This window comes from Peromyscus maniculatus, chromosome 19 (assembly GCF_049852395.1).
Source record: "Peromyscus maniculatus bairdii isolate BWxNUB_F1_BW_parent chromosome 19, HU_Pman_BW_mat_3.1, whole genome shotgun sequence".
NCBI classification, from domain to species: domain Eukaryota; kingdom Metazoa; phylum Chordata; class Mammalia; order Rodentia; family Cricetidae; genus Peromyscus; species Peromyscus maniculatus.
This window is the reverse complement of record NC_134870.1, coordinates 73,946,732-73,965,928: the sequence shown is the minus strand read 5'-3', so window position 1 is coordinate 73,965,928 and position 19,197 is coordinate 73,946,732. Positions and strand designations below refer to the sequence as shown.

At 45.4% G+C, this 19,197-nt stretch overlaps 1 protein-coding gene across 3 annotated transcripts in view; it reads left to right on the top strand.

The window, feature by feature from the left end:
- The window catches only part of Galr1 (galanin receptor 1), a 23,506-nt gene extending 4,309 nt beyond the window's left edge, over window positions 1-19,197 (top strand). The window contains exons 2-4 of one of the 3 annotated variants that reach the window (XR_013046207.1): window positions 2,424-2,489; window positions 10,778-11,795; window positions 12,269-19,197. Coding sequence is in view for 1 of the 3 variants with exons in the window: in XM_076555626.1 (XP_076411741.1) it covers window positions 2,424-2,489; window positions 10,778-11,095 (384 nt within the window). In the remaining 2 variants the exon portion in view is untranslated. Of the gene's footprint in view, window positions 1-2,423; window positions 2,490-10,777 lie in introns of all 3 variants that reach the window. The other 2 variants (XR_013046206.1, XM_076555626.1) reach the window with 2 other exon arrangements.

Below are 19,197 nucleotides of genomic sequence, written 5' to 3'. Positions count from 1 at the left end.
TGAGTCAGTGTTAATACCTGGAAATTTATCCCAGGGCCTAGGAAGCTGGAGATAAGTTACCTGGACTGTTTTCTGGCAGGCATTAAGTAGGTGTGATTAGTTAGTGATTCTGAAACTTCAGTGGTAGGTTCAGAACTGACTGTGTATGTCCAAGAACTGGGCTGATGGTCAGTGTGAGCAACCACAGATGGCCAAAATAGCACTTGAGATTACCATGTCTTTTAGATTTTTTTCTTTTTAAAATCAATGAATGAACTGCATTCTAGAGGTGATCTTTTCATCCATGTTTAGCAAGACAGTTTTTTGCACCCGAAAGACCCTGGAGAGCACAGTGAGTTGGAACAGCCCTGTGCTCCTGCAGATGCTTCCTCTCTGCACTGTAGGGCTCTTGCCCACCACTCTCTTCCTTCAGCATGCATTCTGCTTAGAGCCCTCCTAGGTCTAAAGTGAGGACACATCCCTGTTATGCTCACTGTCTCAAGAGATGGTAGCATAACTGACTCCAATGGCTATATTCTCTTCCTTGATGTCAGGACTTTAAAGTCTGTCACAGTATGCCACTGTGTGTTCATAGCCTGAGCTGTAGAAGGGAAACAGCTAAGAAAAACACATCTAGACTCATCTCTGTGGACTAGGACCCAGCTTAGTTGGTCTGATTGTGTGAACTTGAGTAACATCAATAAGCAGTCCACCGATGCTCCTGTAGTGAATTTGTTTTTGCATCTCCTGTATCCTTTTCCCTCTCTGGTCTTTAGACAACTTCCTTTAGGAGTTCAGCATCACTGGTGATTTATGACTATCTTGCAGGTTTTCTACTTTGCATATCTGTCAGAGAGATAAGCTAGCTTTAATAAGTTTGCAGATATTAACATCTATGCAAAAGATGCTTCCAGTTAGAAGAGCTGCTTAGAAGCCATTCTGTTCTCTTGCCACTGTTCTGTCTGGAGAAACGACATGAATGTTGCTGTTATATGTGGGAATTTACAAACACGCCAGCCATTGTCGGCTAGCCTGTCAGTCATCCGCAGGCTCCTGGCTCCAGCCCTCGCCTTCCTCTTACAAATTTTCCTCATTGCTGCTGTTGAAAACTTCTCAGTTCCTGCCTTCCACGTACTTTCTGTAGGCAGAACAGAGCTACTTCTCTGTGTATCATCGAGCTATCCACTTGCTCCCACAACAGCAAAGACTTGTGTGGCCGAGAGACACGGAAGTGTTTTCAGCAGTGAGAAACGTCTCAGTAGGGCACGAAATCTGAGGACAGATTTGCACCCGAAGACGGCTGCCAGGTTGGCTGCTCTGGCTGTGAGGGCAGGGAGGGCGGGTAAATGAATCCTGAGGTTTCTCAATTAGGACGTGACTGATGGTGCTGCCTCCAGCAGAGTGGAGCAGGCTTCGGCAGTGAGGCAAATTCAATTCAATTATTTCCATTCTGCGGTGTTGGAGGGAAGCATCCAAGTGGCTGGAACATGCCTCCATGTCCTGAGAGCCTCTTCAGAAACCCACAGACCACTTCAAGCCCTTTGCCATTTATTCAATTTATTCCATCAGATTAGAAAACAAACCTGGGACCAGCTCTGCAGGGTAGCCAGCGGTGGAGCAAGTTCAGATTGTGAATTCCTGTGTGTAACAGCAACAACCACATTCACATCCTTTCTCCCAAATAGGACAGTGGCAAGAGCACAGAATGGCTTCTCAATTTATTAAAGTTAGCTCATCTCCCTGACAGGTATGGTAAGGGTAAAACCTGCAATCACCAGTGATGCCAAATTCCTAAAAGGGACTGTCTGAGGACCACACAGTGTTTGAACTATATGAAAAAGGATGAGCTTTGCTGGCTTGCGCTTTGCTCTAGGAGATTTGTAATGGGTGGGGTTCGTAGCAAGCCCCAGAAACCGGTGCAGATCTGGGGAGCCACACAGAGTAACTGTCAGGCTGTGGTCTCTTCCTTGTTCACTTGGTTTTCTCTACTGCATCATGAACTCCCACAGCCCGGGACTCTAGTTTTCAACGCGTCTCTGAGCTCTCCTTGTGCCCCATTTAGAGTAGGGCCTGGTGCCTGTAGGCATGTAGACTCTTGGGCAGAAAGAACTAAGGCAGGTAGAGCAGTGGACTGCAGTAGTAAGCCCCACCCCCACCCCAGGTGAGGCTCTTTCTCCAAGAAACTCTGAGCATGCTAGCATTCTCTGTGACTCTATCCATGTCTGGGTATGGTCCGTCATCCAGGGATACCTCTGAACATATTTAGCGGCTTCATTCAGGGCTGTTTTTTTGTTTTTTTTTTTTAATCTAAGATGCCCTTCTATTTTTATTGTTTTATAAACAGCAGTATTATCATACCAGAATGTTCAGTGGTTGCCACTGGAAAAGAGACAAAGTGTAAGTAAGCATGAGGTGAATTTGTTCTATCTGTCTTCCTTTTGCAGGTCCTTAATCATCTGCATAAGAAGTTGAAGAACATGTCAAAAAAGTCAGAAGCATCCAAGAAAAAGGTAAGATTCACAAACAGATGCCACGTCTGTCGAGTTTTGAGAGCTTAGCTTGTTTTTGCTTTAAATTATCTTCACATCCACTCACAGGTTGAAAACCAGTTGTCCGAGATGGACACTTTTGTGAACTGTGACTGTTAAGGGGGTCGGGTGGAGAAGAAGTCAGGCCAGGGAGAGGTGTGGCAGGCAACCACCGTTCAGCTGTGTTGGACAAAGTGTGGAGGCCAGGAAAGACAGACTTCCAGAGGTCGGACCTACGTCCTGGGAGAGCACAGAGGGCCTTGTGATGTAATTTGCATGTTCAGCAAACAACATCTTAAGCATGATGCGAAGCTATCAGTTGGATTCTCGTCTGTGAAAGCGTCCGTGTGTTGCTCTCTTCAGCCCCAAGAGCAGAGTCAGTAGCCTTAGCTCTTCCCTGGACTTAAGCTGATTTGGCACAGAGGGGCCAGAAGGAAAACTTGCTGGGGTCCTACCCCTCTTTAACTGTTTTCTTCATGCAGGGACTCCCGTTTAATGCCTTCTGCTGAGTCAAGTTAAAGCTTCCACCCTCTGGGATTCACTGCACTTTCATTCATTGAGGAAAAGCTGTTTTACATGCCAGGATTAATTTATCTTTTCCTCAGATGAAATCCATGTGATTTCTAGGTTTAGACAGTGGAATGAAATTATTAGGTAAATTTGATTAGAGGGAGGATAACCAGACATTTTAACCCACACACATTACCAATAATATCTTAAAATACCTTGTTTTTCTTTCTAAATAATTACTCTGATCAATTATATATATAGTAAATTATCATTCAGATAATCATATTTACTCTAAAAGTTTTGACTTAAGTAAAGAAGAACCTGCTCTGACTTCCCTGTTTATCCACGTCAACGTGGAGGAGTCCCACTCCCCTAACACAGCCCCAAGAGTTTGTAGACAGTCTTGCCATGCAACTCTAGCTGTCCTGGAGCCTGTGATGAAGAACAGACTATCCTTGAACTTGCAGTGATCCTCCTGCTTCTGCCTCCCAAAGAGATGCCTTTCTTCTCAGCAGCTCAAAATAACTCCCATTTGGGATACCATAATACACACACACACACACACACACACACACTTACGTTACCAGCTCCCTAAGAATAAATGACTGCCTCAGCCTTCTGCCCCAGCCCTTCCTTCCATCCCAGCAGTCATTAGTTGGGTTTAGTGTTAATCTTGCAGATTTTTCTTTATAACAATTGATAAAGTATGAATTCTACGGCAAGAATCAGCCCTGAATCCTCTGCTGCTACCAATTCTGTATTTTAACGCAGCTTCCACATTCTCTTAATCTATTAGTTTTTTTCTTGAAGCACCGCTTCTCACCTCTAAGAAAATGAGTCCTTAAGAACAATTAAGGACCTGGTGGAATTTTTCCTTGGGAGGTTCTTCATAGAGTGTAGGTACTGTGCAGGAACAAGCTGAGCCCTGGTTTCTGGAAGGAATTGGCTTCCTTTGGGAGCCAGCATCAAGAGAAAAGCATGGATGTCCAAAGATGTTCAGTAGGGTAAGTGTTTGGAGAGTAACGTCCTTCAGGGAGCTGGGGCGATAACTCATTTAATAAAATGCTTGTCATGCAAGCAGGAGAAACCGAGTTTGATCTCCAGAATCCATGTTTAAAGGAAAAGAAGAGGGCTGGAGAGATGGCCCAGGGGTTAAGAGCACTCAGCTGCTCTTCCAGAGGTCCTGAGTTCAGTTATCAGCAATCACATGGTGGCTCACAACCATTTTTCCTAGAATCTGATGGCCTCTTCTGACATAAAGCCGTACATGCAGATAGAACATTCATATTCATTAAGCAAACAAACATATCTAAAAGAGAAAAGAAAAGAAAAGTTGGACCTGGTGGTGTGCCCTTGTGATCTCAGAACTGGTAAGGCAGAGACAGGCAGATCCTTAGGGCTCCCTGGCCAGCATTCCAGCCTAGTCAGTAAGTTACAGGCCGGTGAAAGACCCTGCTTAAGAAAAAAACAAGGTGAACTGTTCCTGAGGAAAGATACCTGATGTTGTCCTCTGGCTTCCACAAGCATGTGCTCACAACTGTGACCTATGCTTGTGTGCGTGTGGGCATGCATGCACAGGTACACACACACACACACACAGAGAGAGAGAGAGAGAGAGAGAGAGAGAGAGAGAGAGAGAGAGAGAGAGAGAGAGACTAGAGAAGAAGGGCTTATTGGGATTTAACAGTGAGGGAGATACCTTCCAAATATGCTAAATTTTTAGTATTAATTCAAAAGATTTAAGCCAGGTGGTGAAATCCTCTAATCTCAGCTACTTGGAGAGCTGAGATAGGAGGATACCAAATCTGGAGTTCAAGGCAAATCTGAGTCACTTAGCAAGACACAATTTGTCAAAAAAATACAAAGTAAATTGAAAAGGGCCGGGATGCAATTTCATGGTAGAGCCTATCCCTGACACGCATGAGGCCTGAGGTTTAATTCCTATGACTATAAAACAAGAACAAGTTTATTCTGATTGAGAAGATGCAACTACTCTTCTTAGAGAAACATTCACTTATTCGCATCCTTGTCTTTGAAGAGATGTTGATGGGAAGCTAAAAAGGTCCCAGAAAGAAGAATGTGTTTAAAGGGATGATGCAAGCAATCCCTTGTAAGAGAAGACGAGGAAAACCTCACTTTTATTTCATAACGTAGAATAAATGGCCATTTTGTAAGCATGTGCACATGTAAAATGAATACCCATTTATATAAAATCTTCTTTTGCTCATTCCCACTCCATGAGGAAGAAAGTTTGAGCAATGAGAAGGGAGATGTTTCTCCTCCCTTCTCAGACTCTAACCCCTCATGGCTGCTGAACAGATGTCGGAGCTCATCTGGCAGATTTAATTGCCTTTTTGTTTGCATAGAACAAACACACAGGACTGTGGGGTGTGTGTGTATATGAAAGAGGTAGGAAAGAGCTGCTTGGGAGGGGGAGCAACAGAGAGGGCAAGAGAAGCAAGGTGACGAGGAGAAGGAAGACAGAGGAGCAGTAAGAGGCTGAGGTAGAAAAGAGCCATCCTGGCAGAGAGCAGCGCAGCCTGTGACATTCCACCACGGACCCTTCTGCATCTCAGCACAGGTCATCAGGGCACCCATGCTCAATGCTGACTATATGAGGGACGGTGTGGGACTCTGATGGAGGCTGATGTAAGACACATCTTGATGGTCAATGGCTGTACGGCTTACCTTGTTATTGTCATCAAATATCCAAAAGGAAGTGATTCAAGGGAGGAAGGATTGTTTGGGCTGAGAGTTCAGGCATGGTGGCAGAAGCGTGAGGTGACTGGTCACATTGTGTCATCATTCAGAAGTCAGAGAGGGGCAGGAAGTGGTGCTGAGCTGGGACACCTCAGTGTCTGCCCCCCAGTGACTGACTTCTTGCAGTTGGGCCCTACCTCAAGGCCCATCCTCAGCTGGGGACCAAGGCTTCAAACCCGTGAGCCTTGCTTAGAGGACATTGCACATCCAAACCACAGTCATGGATTGATGGGAAATGGGTTCCCATGGAGAATGGGTCAGTGGAGTAGAGATTTTAGTAATATGCTCATTTTGATAATATTTATTTCCAGGCCTACTCAGTGGCTTAGCAGTTTTCTGTCCATGTGCTGTACTCATTTGTTAATGTGACAAGGACAAAATATCCCACAGTGTGTAGCTTATAAACAGTAGGAATCTATTTCCTACAGTTCTGGAGGCTGGAAGACCAAGGTCAAGCTCTGGTAGATTTTTGGCCCCAGCCTTCTCTTTGCATCCACCAATGCTGGATGGAGTGGGTGGCACTCTGGGCTCTTTTATAAGGACAATGACCCCACTATGAAGGGCCTTTCCTTCATAGCCTCATCCTCTCTCAATGGGCTGACCTCTAGATACCATCATCTTGGTGATCAAATTTCAACCCATGAGTCCGGGAGATGTACCCAGTCACATCATCAGACAGAGCTTTCTCTGTGAGTTCTATCACTGTTATGAAGGGCAACCCTTTGTGATGGGCACATTGGACAACTATTTACGTATGGTGGAAAATGCAGGAAGAAGATAAGATTTCTTTTCAGTCAGGAACAATTGACTTCTTTTTTTTTTTTTTTAAATGTGTATGTATTCTGCACAGGCATTTTCCTGTGTGTATACCTGTGCAGCATACGTGTGCAGTGCCTTTCAAGGCCGGAAGAGGGTTTTGGCTCTCCTGGGACTGTACTGAGAGTTGTGGGCTGCCATATGGGTATTAGAATTGATCATCGGTCCTCTGGAAGAGCAGCTGGTGCTCTTAACCACGGAGCCATTTCTCCAGCCCTGCAGTAATAATTAAAAGCTTAATAACCTATTAAGGATTTTGCTTAAGCACTACTAGGCAGGAAGAGATGCTTCTGGCTTGAAGCTGGCTGGCCTGAGAGAAGAGCCTTAGGTACCACAGGGAGGATGAGCTAGGCACCATATCGGGTAGGTGCTCAGGGGAAACCTTGTCGAAGGTCCACTGACGTCCTATGAACTTCGGGGCTCTTTCAACAGAAGCATTTTTGTCGTTATTTTCTGATTCCTGGCTTGCCCAGTGAGCTTTCTGGCTGTCGCTGACACCGCTTTCATGGGGCTTTTCATGTCCTCACCTTGTGTGTTCATTCTTTCGGCCCCAGCCCAGTTCTGTGAGACACATTGTGAGTGAGACTTTGAAGAAAAGGCAGGCGTCTCAGACTCCTTGAAGAGATCAACTTACTACTCAAGGGAGACTATTTTTTTTTAAGATGGGTCCAGTGTAAGGAAGAAAGAGAAACCATGCTAATAAAGGGTCATATCTCAAGTGTGTATACCGCTCCTCTGTCAAAGGTAGTCAGGGTTCTGTGCTCCAAATGAGTGAATGATGTCAGTAATGTATATGCTGACTATCACACCATCCCTGGTAAAGACAAACGGTTTTGTAAGAAACAGGGACACAGTGTTGGAAATGAAGATGAAAACCCTCCTTTTTTCATGCAGAGCAGTGTCTCTGTTGCAGCCTCGCGCTTCCCATGCAGGGGAGTCCATGTTACATTCTGATACTCAGAGGGATACAACAGAGGCAGCTGTCCTTGCCTTGTCTATGAGCAGACACGCTTCTGCCGTGGGAGCTGTCAGGATCAAGTGAAACCTCTTTAATTGCTTTCACTTAAGGTCCACAGGATAACACCAGTTTTATTGTGGCTTTTATGCAGTTCATCAGGGATTCACAAAAGCTTCTGGGCTTTGCAAAGAGGCAGATTCCAAGGTAACTATCTGATAACTATTATCCACTGAGTCAGTCATAGTGACAGGGCCCAGAGTGCTCTTGGGTAATGATGGGCACACTGACCTACCACAGTCCAGGGGCTGGGATTAGAACACATCCATTATTCTGAATAGATCTTTAACTTTGAGCTGATGTATTCTAGATGTTGCTTTTTGAGTTATATACTCGAGGAGCTGTCATCCATCAAGAAGGATAGTTTCTAATCAGGGCAGAGTTTCTACCTGCTCAATTCTGCTCTTTCCAGCTCCACTAGCGTTTCTTGAATGAACAATAAATAAATAAATAAAAATAATGGAGAAGGAGGAGGTAGAGGAGGAGGAGGAGGATAGGAAAGTAACACCCACTCTTGGGGAACATCTGGCTTTTCATACTACTGTGGCTGAAGTGGAGTGAACTCAAAGACTGGAACCAGGGCCCAGGGCTTGTATGAAGGACACAGACACGTGAGACAGCTAAGAACATCAACTCAGGTGGACTTTGGTGCTTAAAGAGACACACAGGAGAGAGTGTAGCTTCTCTGAGATTCCCAGCTGGACTGTTGTGGTGCTCAGAAGCATTCTAGCTCTCACAGGAGCAGCCTTGGGTAGATGATAGTTCATATGGATATGAATCTAGTATTTGTTCCTAATATCTGTATCATAAAGTATTAGGTACTTGCATTCAAAGCTGCCAGTTGACCACGAAAAAAGAACCTGGCTCATAGGCACATTTCTGAGAAAAGCCGAGGGATTGCAAACATTTAGAGGTCACGTTTGGGTAAATCACAGATGCTCAGAGAAACAGCTGCCATAAAAACTACTGCATACTCAGGGCACACAGCCATTTGCATTTCAGATCTTGATAAGATATGAATCTTACCTGTAGGCTGCCAAGGTGTAGATCTGCTCTTAGCTTTGCACTTAGCCCGTGTTTCCTAAAAGAAGCAATGACGTGCATTGTTGACAGGGTGGTACTTTTGTAGAGAGATGGACTGATCATCTTTGATGGAGGAAGCTATCTTCTCCTGTGTTGTGGATATAATCATTTCTAGATTGTTTGACAAAATCACCAGAGAGTGGCAGTTCTCACACACTAATGGGCAAATGGATTGATAGCAAACACTTCCTTAATATATGTGAGCTAATTACGTTTGCTCTGTAGCCCAGGCTGTAAGTGGACTTAATAGGCAAGCTTTCACTTTGTAACACCTGCCTGTGAGTTTTTAATAGATGAGCTGGTTTAGTGCTCACATGATCCAGGCAAAATCTGAGAATCATTTCGTTCATTGATTTTCTTCATTAACGAAGAAATCAAGTCTTGTGGGGTGGTTTTGTCATCTCCAAAGATGATCAACAGACCTACTATCTGGCCAGTATGTCTTGCAAAACCCATGACATCTCTTGATAGTGAGTTTAGCTTTCCTCTCCTGTCCCTCATGCCTCCTAGTATTTGCTGTTCTTGACCTGAAATCCAGCTAGTCCCTTCCCTACCTTCTAGATCAGAAGTCTGGTCATTCCTACTTGTTTTTAACCCTCCTCAGTGATGAACCTTCTGCTGCTCTCTTAGCTCATTGCCAAGAATCAGTCCTGGAGGTGTTGACACCATGTACTATATTTCAGACTTAATATAATTCTATATTACATAGAACAATAGGATCCCCTTTTATGAGAAGCAGTAGAGGAAGTCCTGCCATGAACTACATTCCTATCAGCAGAGTCTTCTACAAAAGGTCTTCTGAGGTTTGCCCTGCTTTCTAGATGGGTGGCCAGTTGGGAGGCCTTGCCCATGCACAGTACATGGTTCCGTCAGTATGTGTTCCCTTGTGTTGAGATCACAAAATGACAGTTTTGTTGTAGAATATTATTTTAAGATGTGTTGCTTGTGTTTATGTTGCCTTTGTTTGACTATGAAGCTGTGATACTTTGCCTGTCTAAAACATCTGATGATCTGATAAAGAACTGAATCGGTCAATAGCAAGGCAGGAGAAAGGATAGGAAGGGCTAGCAGGCAGAAAGAATATATAGAAGGAGAAATCTGGGGTGAGAGGGACAGGAAGAAGTAGCCAGAGAAGGAGGAGGATTCCAGGGGCCAGACACCTGGCCACACAGCCAACATGGAGTAAGAGTAAGATTTATAGATGTAAGAGAGCGGGAAAATCTCAGAGGCCAAAGGTAGACAGGATAACTTAAGGGAAGCTGGCTAGAAACAAGCCAAGCAAAGGCCGAGCATTTATAATTAAGAATAAGCCTCCATATATGATTTATTTGGGAGCTGAGTGGCGGGCCCCCCAAAAGAGCAAAAACAAACAACAACACAGTTTTCTCCTGTTGTCTGTTCAGTAGGAATCATTAAGAAACATGGAGACCCTGCCCAGAATTTCTGAGTGTTGTTGACTTAGGAGCAACAGGAGTGTGGTCAAAGTTAAGCTAGCAAGCAATAGTTCCGACTGGTCTACAGGCTGCACTTGGAATGACTCTGTGAGACTGTTAGTTTCCCAGTCTCCATCCTGTCTTCAGTAAATACCTAATGAGGAGAAACCAACATCTTCCACTCGTTTGTGTCAGTGTTCGTCTGAGCTCCAGGCTCTTAATGAAACTTGGCGTGTGCCCACTGGAAGAGACTTGCTGTTCTGTTGTTTTGTTCTGTGAGTCAGGGTCTTGTATTTAGGGGACACTGGTTCAGAACTCTGGTTCAGATCCTGCTCCGGATCTCTTGGCTGCTGGAAGAATTTTGCTAGTTGGAATGACAGTCCTTAATCTTATTCCTAACCTTTCTAATTTCATACCTTACCACATTTCACATGTACTGAATACACGCCTAGGAGGCAGGACCCTGTAAGGTCTTGAGATGATGAACAGAGGTGTTACATGAGGTCAAATTTAACCCTTTATTTGATCCCATTGAAGTACATAGGACTGCCATTGGGGTGTATTGTATGGTGCTGTGTTCTTCTGATGTAACTGGTGTATTCATGCAGCACCTGTCTCTTCTTCAACCCTCTACCATTACTCTTCTCTTCCAGACCGCACAGACAGTCCTGGTGGTGGTTGTGGTTTTTGGCATATCCTGGTTGCCCCATCACGTCGTCCACCTCTGGGCTGAGTTCGGAGCGTTCCCGCTGACCCAAGCTTCCTTCTTCTTCAGGATCACTGCCCACTGCCTGGCATACAGCAACTCCTCCGTGAACCCCATCATATATGCCTTTCTCTCGGAAAACTTCCGGAAGGCATACAAGCAAGTGTTCAAGTGCCATATTCGCAAGGAATCACTCCCCAGTGATACCAAAGAAAACAGGAGCCGAGCAGACACCCCGCCATCCACCAACTGCACCCACGTGTGAAGGTTCACTGGGGCCTCCTGTCCCCCAGCTCCCATGGGGGTTAGAGAGAAGAGGATACAGTGAACTACCATGAAACATGGCAGCTTGTTCTCCTGACAACAATCCATATCATTCTAACTACATTCCACGGCTGTTAAAGTACTGTGTTTAGGAACTCCTGGGTCCACCAAAGATTGTTTTCCAATTTTGCTTCATTTTATAATTGTATTTCTGAAACAAAAGAAAATTCTGTACAGTTTGTGTCTTTCAAGGAGTGAGAGTCCAATAGCATTCTACAAATATGTTCAGATTTCCATGGAATAAGGCCAGTTCTGTAAAACAGTGAAGAAAAATCTACATTTTGAAGGCAGTTAATTTAGGGGAAAAGTTCTTTTTTTTTCCCTTTAGTTTTGAGAGGAGAGCCAATATTCTAGGCTGTGTGTTTTGAAATACACTTGTGGTGCAGAATAGTGGATTTTGTTCCATTGAACCTTCATGGACAGGCACCTCTTCTAAGTGGGGTGGAGGGGGGTGGCTTTTCAAGTCTGTTCTTATGGGTAGCCAGAGGTCTGTCTGGGAACATGAGACCCATCAAGTTCATCTCAGGAGATCAGCAGTGCCTCTACTTTGAAACAGTCCTGTGAACTGAGAAGTTTAGGGTGAATTAAGCAATGCCGAGGGACTCTGCTGAGGACCACCGATCTGGAAGAGGCACCAGAGGGTGAGTCCTGACAAAGGAAACTCTGTGTTGTGAGTGAAAACAAAGAATCATTTGGGAGAATATGTACGCCTAGAGAAATGCTGTCTTGCACAGACATACTTTTTTCATTAAACTTGTCCCAACAAATATTTAATGCTCATTTTCCCCAAGCATTATTCCCTGGGGTAATGTTAATTTAGAGTCAGAATCCTTACCACTTGTCTTACAAGTGTATTTTTTCATGACAATTTCATATTTATTTATACTTGCCATAGGAAAATGCTGTGAAAATATTACATTGTCATATCTCAGAAAAATAGTGATTAGATTTAAGACTCTGATATATTTTAGGAGGTAGGAAACAAAAGCAAGACACTTTTTTTTTAATCCAGAAAGAACATTGTATGTGTGCCAGATCAGAGCTTCCTATGAAGCGTGTAATTTAGGTTAAAAAACAAACGTAATGTAAGCTTTTGGCTTGTTAACTTTTCCAGCTCATCTATTTATTTTCATGACTTTCTGCCTGTAAACGATGTTTACATTTGCAAAGGCCTAAGTCATTCTCTGGACGGAAAAAGGAAAACTCTTAAAATCATGGGAAATGATGACTTTTCAATGGTTGCCAGGGAAGGGCGTGCATACTGCAGTAGGTGGGTATTTTAAAGAGAATTGTAAGCCCTTTGCATGGATTTTTTTTGTTGTTGTTTGTTTGGAGTAGAAGTATTTTTTGTCTTGAGAAAGATACCTCGTGATTTGTGGAACCCAAAGCTGCCGTTGTAGATATTGTCATACCTTCTTCATTCACACTGTCCACAGAGGGGCGTGGTCAAACCTGTGTGTGAGATTTTCTGTGCTGTGATGATTCCCTTGTTCTCTCATGGTCAGAGGCATCTTAGATGCACGTGTTTAACAATATCGTGGCTAAGGCAGAGCTTGTCCAGAAGGCATGTTGGTGTGAGTGTTGGTGGCATGTATTCACACACCTGTGGCTGTGTCCTTCCCAGATAGTACATCTAAAGGTTAGAGCTACTGCAAGAAAGCGATAACTTGTACCCCGAACCTCAAATTTGCTAAATATTGGTTCAAACTGCTCCTGCAACTGGAAGATGCTTCCTGGGAATTGTCGTTCTAATAATTTTCTCTTAGCCTAGAGCTTGTGTGTATTTCTAAAATAGCTTAGGATTCTGATTGTAGCCTATTTCCTGCAAAGACTCCTACTAAATGGAGTGTTTGGGAAAATGTCCCTAAGACCTGGGCCAGATAAGTCACCCAGATGTGTACAGGGAGAGTCCATTAATGTGCCAAACTTCTATTGTGGCTCTTCCTGGTAAGTGATTATCAAGGTCAGTGTGGAGGTACCTTCTATCCCATACTGGATGCTGGTGACCTTCCCTCCATCCCACACTGGATGCTGGTGACCTCCCTTCCATACCACACAGGATGCTGGTGACCCCCTTCCATACCACACTGGATGCTGGTGACCTTCCCTCCATCCCACACTGGATGCTGGTGACCTCCCTTCCATCCCACACTGGATGCTGGTGACTTTCCTTCCATCCCCCACTGGATGCTGATGACCTCCCTTCCATCCTACACTGGATGCTGGTGACCTCCCTTCCATCCTACACTGGATGCTGGTGACCTCCCTTCCATCCTACACTGGATGCTGGTGACCTTTCCATCCCACACTGGATGCTGGTGACCTCCCTTCCATCCCCCACTGGATGCTGGTGACCTTTCCATACCACACTGGATGCTGGTGACCTTTCCATACCATACTGGATGCTGGTGACCTCCCTTCCATACCACACTGGATGCTGGTGACCTCCCTTCCATCCTACACTGGATGCTGGTGACCTTTCCATACCACACTGGATGCTGGTGACCTCCCTTCCATACCACACTGGATGCTGGTGACCTCCCTTCCATACCACACTGGATGCTGGTGACCTTTCCATACCACACTGGATGCTGGTGACCTTTCCATACCACACTGGATGCTGGTGACCCCCTTCCATACCACACTGGATGCTGGTGACCCCCTTCCATACCACACTGGATGCTGGTGACCTCCCTTCCGTCCTACAATGGACGATGGCGACCTCCCTGATACAGCAAGCATGTTTCCTGCAGCCAGGAGGAAGAGGAAATGTGTGGGTCTTTGAAGTCAGGTGGCTGCAAAGCTCTGCTTTTTAGGCTGTTTCACAGAAAATTGATGTTTCCTCTACAAGCTTTTCAGCTTCAGTGCTCTGAAGTAGCTGTTATTTTGTGGGACCTTTCCTGGAGAAATGGACTTGGGAATATTTAAATAGTGGGAAGGCTCTCTCTCTCTCTCTCTCTCTCTCTCTCTCTCTCTCTCTCTCTCTCTCTCTCTCTCTCTCTCTCACACACACACACACACACACACACACACACACACACCAATTCCAGCTTCCCACAGAGTTCAGTCAGCAACATTCCCAAGAGGTACTGTAATAGACTTGTTCCATGCTATTCTGATCACATATGTATTCAGCAGTGGAAGAGACTAAGGCTCCTTTTTGAATATTTTAGGCAAGTTATTGTTGCTTTTGACTAAAGTGTGTTCTATTTACACATTGAGAATAGAATAGTTTCTGGTCCCCCTTTGTCCGTCTTTTGTACTTTTATCCTCTTGTCTCAACTTCCTACCTCTCCAGAAATCCTTGCTTGATGGTTTTCACAGTTATCCAGCCTCCCCTGGATGTGAGAGGTCAGAAGAGAGAGCTGGCTGCTAGGTTCATGAGTCGTGCAGGGCCTGGAGCTGCTTATGATTCAGCTTCAAATCGAGATGGGGTGAATCGCCACTCTCCCGCCCCCCTCAGGTGCACAGAGGTCCAGCTGTGATAGTTCCTTTCTGCTGACTAAAACTCTAAAACTCCAGGTCAGGATGCTTCAGACAGGAGAGGACCACCTGCCTAAGTACCTACTTTCTTCCATACTGGGCTACAGAGTCCTTGAGCACCATCATGGTTTTGATAAGACCTCATTGTGTAGTAAGAACAACGGGTGCGGGGCTGCATCATGCTCTTGGCTTTGAGGGTTTGTTACATACATGTGCACTTATCATGAAGTGTGGGAACTAGAGAAATTCATGAATGGGATATTTCCTGGGGAAACTCAGCTGTCCAGCGCGTACGTGCCAGTTCTCATCTGTGCTGGTTGCAAATGTTTCTCATGTGTTTAATCTGTAAGTGGCTGTGTAGGAAAGTGAGTCAGATCCTTGGCCATTAAAGAGTTGCATGCTGGGTTTCTTCTAGATGACGTGTTGATAATCTGTCTAGTTAATGCCTTGTTTCTTATATGACCATGCACAGCAGGTGGCCAACGAGCCTCATCATTGCTGATTGGCTTGCAAGTGGTAATTGTACGTAGCTTAAATTGACACCATATTTGAATATTTTGAATATTTTCCCTCTTAAGTGGAAAAGTTGAGGATAAAGAACTGTTTAGAAGGCTTCACATGTTGTGGATATAGGCTCCTTCTGTGTGAGGCTAGCATGTGTCAAGTCACACAGTTGTCAAGGTGTTCTGTTGTTTTCTTGTGCACATGTAGTGCCTCTGATACTGCCTGGTGGCTTTTCTTCTCAGTGTGACAGCTCAGAGGCTGGTCTGCAGGTCTGAGATGATCCTGTCTATGCGCTGATGACAAACATTAGCAGGCCTGGACATTTACTCCTTGATGATCTTGGTGGCTGGCTGTGTCCTGTCAATCCTCTTGCTGGCCCCATGAGCGTCTTGGGCTCTTAAGTGCTCTTCTGGGTGCAGTGACAGTAGTATGGCCACACGAATGAGTGAGGAGAGGGGAAGGGAATGAGCTTTCCACCTCTACATGCCCTGTAGAAATGACTCACCAGAGTCTATTGCTCAGGCTTATGACATCACCTTGGATCTTTCTGCTGGAGAACAGACTTCTGGACATCGTAGGCTATACTATGTAGCTTCAGATTCTCAGAAATTAGAGATGTCAAAGTATTGAAAAGACTTTGAGTCTGGGCTCCACCATGCTAGGCTTCTAGCAATTTGGAGTGTGGGAGTCAGTGTGATAACCCCTGTTGGCTGAGCTTTGAGTGCTCTAGGTCTCTTTGAGGAGCTGTCTACCACAGTACTGCATTTCAAAAGCTTAGACGCCGACTATTAAGGCTGGCTTATTTATGTGGCATCCGATGTCCGTGGCTCTGCAAAGCTCTTTCTCCATTAGCTTGTTTTGGGTATTGAAGCTGCTCAGGCGTGTGGTGACAGATGAGGAAAGACTCCTGACTCAGGTTGTGGTCAACTCTTCCCTGTAGTAGAGTCTCAGGATGGGCCAGCTTTTCCAGGCACAGTTGACCCTGTGGTCACCTGTCCTTGTGTCCTCAGAAGGAAGAGATCTGCTAGTGACTGGAGTCAGTGTTGGTCCTGGACCTTCAGGGGGACTCAAGGAATCGGGCTCCTGGAATTGCTCAGGATCTGTGGACAAACCCTTGCTGAACTGTTCGGGAAACCCCAGGTGGGTCCCAGGGCTTGCTTCTGGGGGTTTCTGCACTTCTGGGGAGTTCTCCAGGGGAGGACAGTGAGGATGAGATTGTCGGCCAAGCAGCTTCCCCTTCCTCTTTCTATATAGGTGACTTCAGGTTCAGCTGACCACAGACAGCTGTGAACTACTTCCTCGAAAAGCGAACAGTGAACACAGAGCATGCACTGCTGCTGGCCTATGTGAATTTTTCTCATCCTTCCTCACTCGCTGCCTCTCAAACGCCCCTTTTATCCCCCTCTCCTGCTCTTTCCTTAGCTTCAGCCATAGTGGCACACTTGGGGAGATTCTGTCGGTGAGGAGGGATAGCCAGAGCTGGGCCATGCTTCCTATACTCTCATTGTTTGCTTTGGACTTAGGATTCCTCTTGGCTCTCCCAACAATAATGACTCTTTAAACAGCTAGGTGTGAGAGGTGCAGGCTTCAGCGGCAAACTGTTTCCATAACGGATCAAAGGTGGCTAATCAGTTCTTACCACAGTCAGACTGCACAAGATCAGGCCAGACGCGACGGACATGACACCCCTCTGGTGGCGATCTAGGCCTCGAGAGTGCCACACCTCTGAGAACTTACTTCTGATGTGTTAGGTGTGTGTTGTTACTTCTGAAAGGCCCTGACTCAGTGGCAGAGGTGTGCAAGCAGAAGGGGAGCCATCTCAGCTCCGGAGCTGGCCTCCCAGATCAGTATCATTAGGGTCTCTTGGGTAAGTTCCACCACACTGTGCTCTGGAGACCCCTGAACTCCCTGCCCTTCACCAGATCCTCCTCTATGAGAACACCCTAGCTGGTGACTGAGTTTCCACAGCCGCAGTCATATCCTTCCTGGCATGCTGCAAGACAAGATGAGCTGTAGGTGCCTCAGACCCAGGGGACAGCTGGCGACCTTGAGGAACCAGGGCGATCTTGTTACGGAACTTGTCACCTTGGGTGTTTCTGATGAAGGAAGGATGCCGATTACAAACAGCCGAGGTTCAAGAAGGTAGAGCTGGGAGGGGCTTCACCTAACTAGACCGGAAGGAATCACCGTGAACAAAAGGTGATTGGACAGCACTGTGAAAGCCACCCAGCGCTGCCTATGAGAAAGTCTGTGTGACTGAAAGCCAGCAGGGTTTTTTTTAATCTTTTTTTTTTGCTCCCAAAGGATGCAATGGTTATATGGATGTAGCCAAGAAACCAGCTTCCACGAGCAAACTCAAGGGCAGGCAGCAGCATACAAGCTTCTCGGGTGTCTGTGCTCTGGGTCTCTCAGCTTCTCAGCCAGCGAGGAACCGGTTCTTTACGTGTGTGAGGGGAGTAAACAGTCCAGGTTTCAGATATTTTTTACACAGAGCTAGCGTGGATAAAAGATTAAAGGCAATAGCTCCAGAAATGAAGGCTAACTATAACACAGATGTATTCAGAAGCTGTACATGGGGGTTTGCAAGTGCTATTTTCCATGTTTTAACTTTCTGGTGACTAACTTTCTTAAGTTCTCACATCATGGGGAGACTGGGAAGCTGACAGAGAGAGCAGGCATCCAGTTCTGTGTCTGTTGCTTACCATCGCTGCATTTCTCAAGTTCTGTCTGCCTGAGCCCCAGGGCCATGAGCACTGCAGGGAGGAGCATGGCTGGGAGGACTTTCTTAGGGTCTAAATTCTTTTGGCAAGTTATTCTTGGGGATACCGAGTTAGAGATCCTCATCTGTAGTGGAAGGTTCTGGAAAAGAGTCTCAAACTTGGAATGATGTGGGAAGTTCAGAGAGCCCTGTTCTTCCTTCTCTGGGAGCAGAGGGCCTGAGGTTTAATGGAGGAGCCGAGGGACTCAGGATGTGGTCATCCCTCCAGCCTTAGCCTGTGGGTTGGTGGTAGCCAGGATGAGTGCATCTACAGCATTGGCTGCGGTGTCGTCCATGCTGGTGATCCCAAGTCACAGGTCAAGAGCTGCCACCCAGCTTCTAGATCAGAGGGTAAAGAACCCAGGCACTGGGGTGTCTGATATAAGGCTTCCATGTGTCCAGGGTTTAGAAAACTACTCACAATGATTGATGGGCCTGGAAGGCCCAACTTAATGCCTCTAGGGGAAAATAAAGTTGACATGGAATTTAAATCGCTTCAAATTTCTACTGTTCAACTACTGGTATTGAGGTAATCCCAGAAACACAGGTTTTCAGAGCCTTGGGGGCTGTAGAGATTTTGACAGTTCTTCTCAAAAGAAGGATTTCATGGCAAGGGCATGTCAATTCCCTCCCCCGCGGGGCCCCCCCCCCCCCCGCATCCTAACACAAAAGTTTAAAACAATATTCACAATTGTTACATAAGAAGTTTTGAAGTCAGTGTTTCAACTCACTGTTAATTAAATATGTGCATGTCTTTGCCTATATTATTATCTCCAAGAGATAAACATAATATTGCCTGTGGTTCTCTGTAGTTAAAGCTTTTGGTTAAATGGGGAAAGTAAAGAAAAAAATCTATGTATGCTATAATTTGACTTTTACTAATGATATTGCTTAAATGCTGCTATTAAACACTGGTGTGAGTTGCCTGGTGCCTGATGCTGTTGTCCTTGTTCCTTAAGGAGCTGTCAATCAAATGTATCTCATAATGACAACTCTAGCATGAATGCCATTAAACTTACAAAGCAAAACCACCAAAAATTCAGAGTCTGTATCCCTGCACTTAAGCCAAATAAGCCCTTCTGAGGTCTCCCCACCCTCATGTTCTGCATGGAATCTACACTTTGTGATTTGAACTGATTTTCTTAAGTGAAAATAAAATTTGTTCTTTGAAATGTCCTGACTGGAGTGTACTTCCCCACTGCAACTGGATCGAAATTGTGTCATTTTTTAAAGTTTGAGAACACAATGCGAAGTTGTTGAAGTGTGTCGGTTTCATTGGAACTGAATGCTCTATGTGG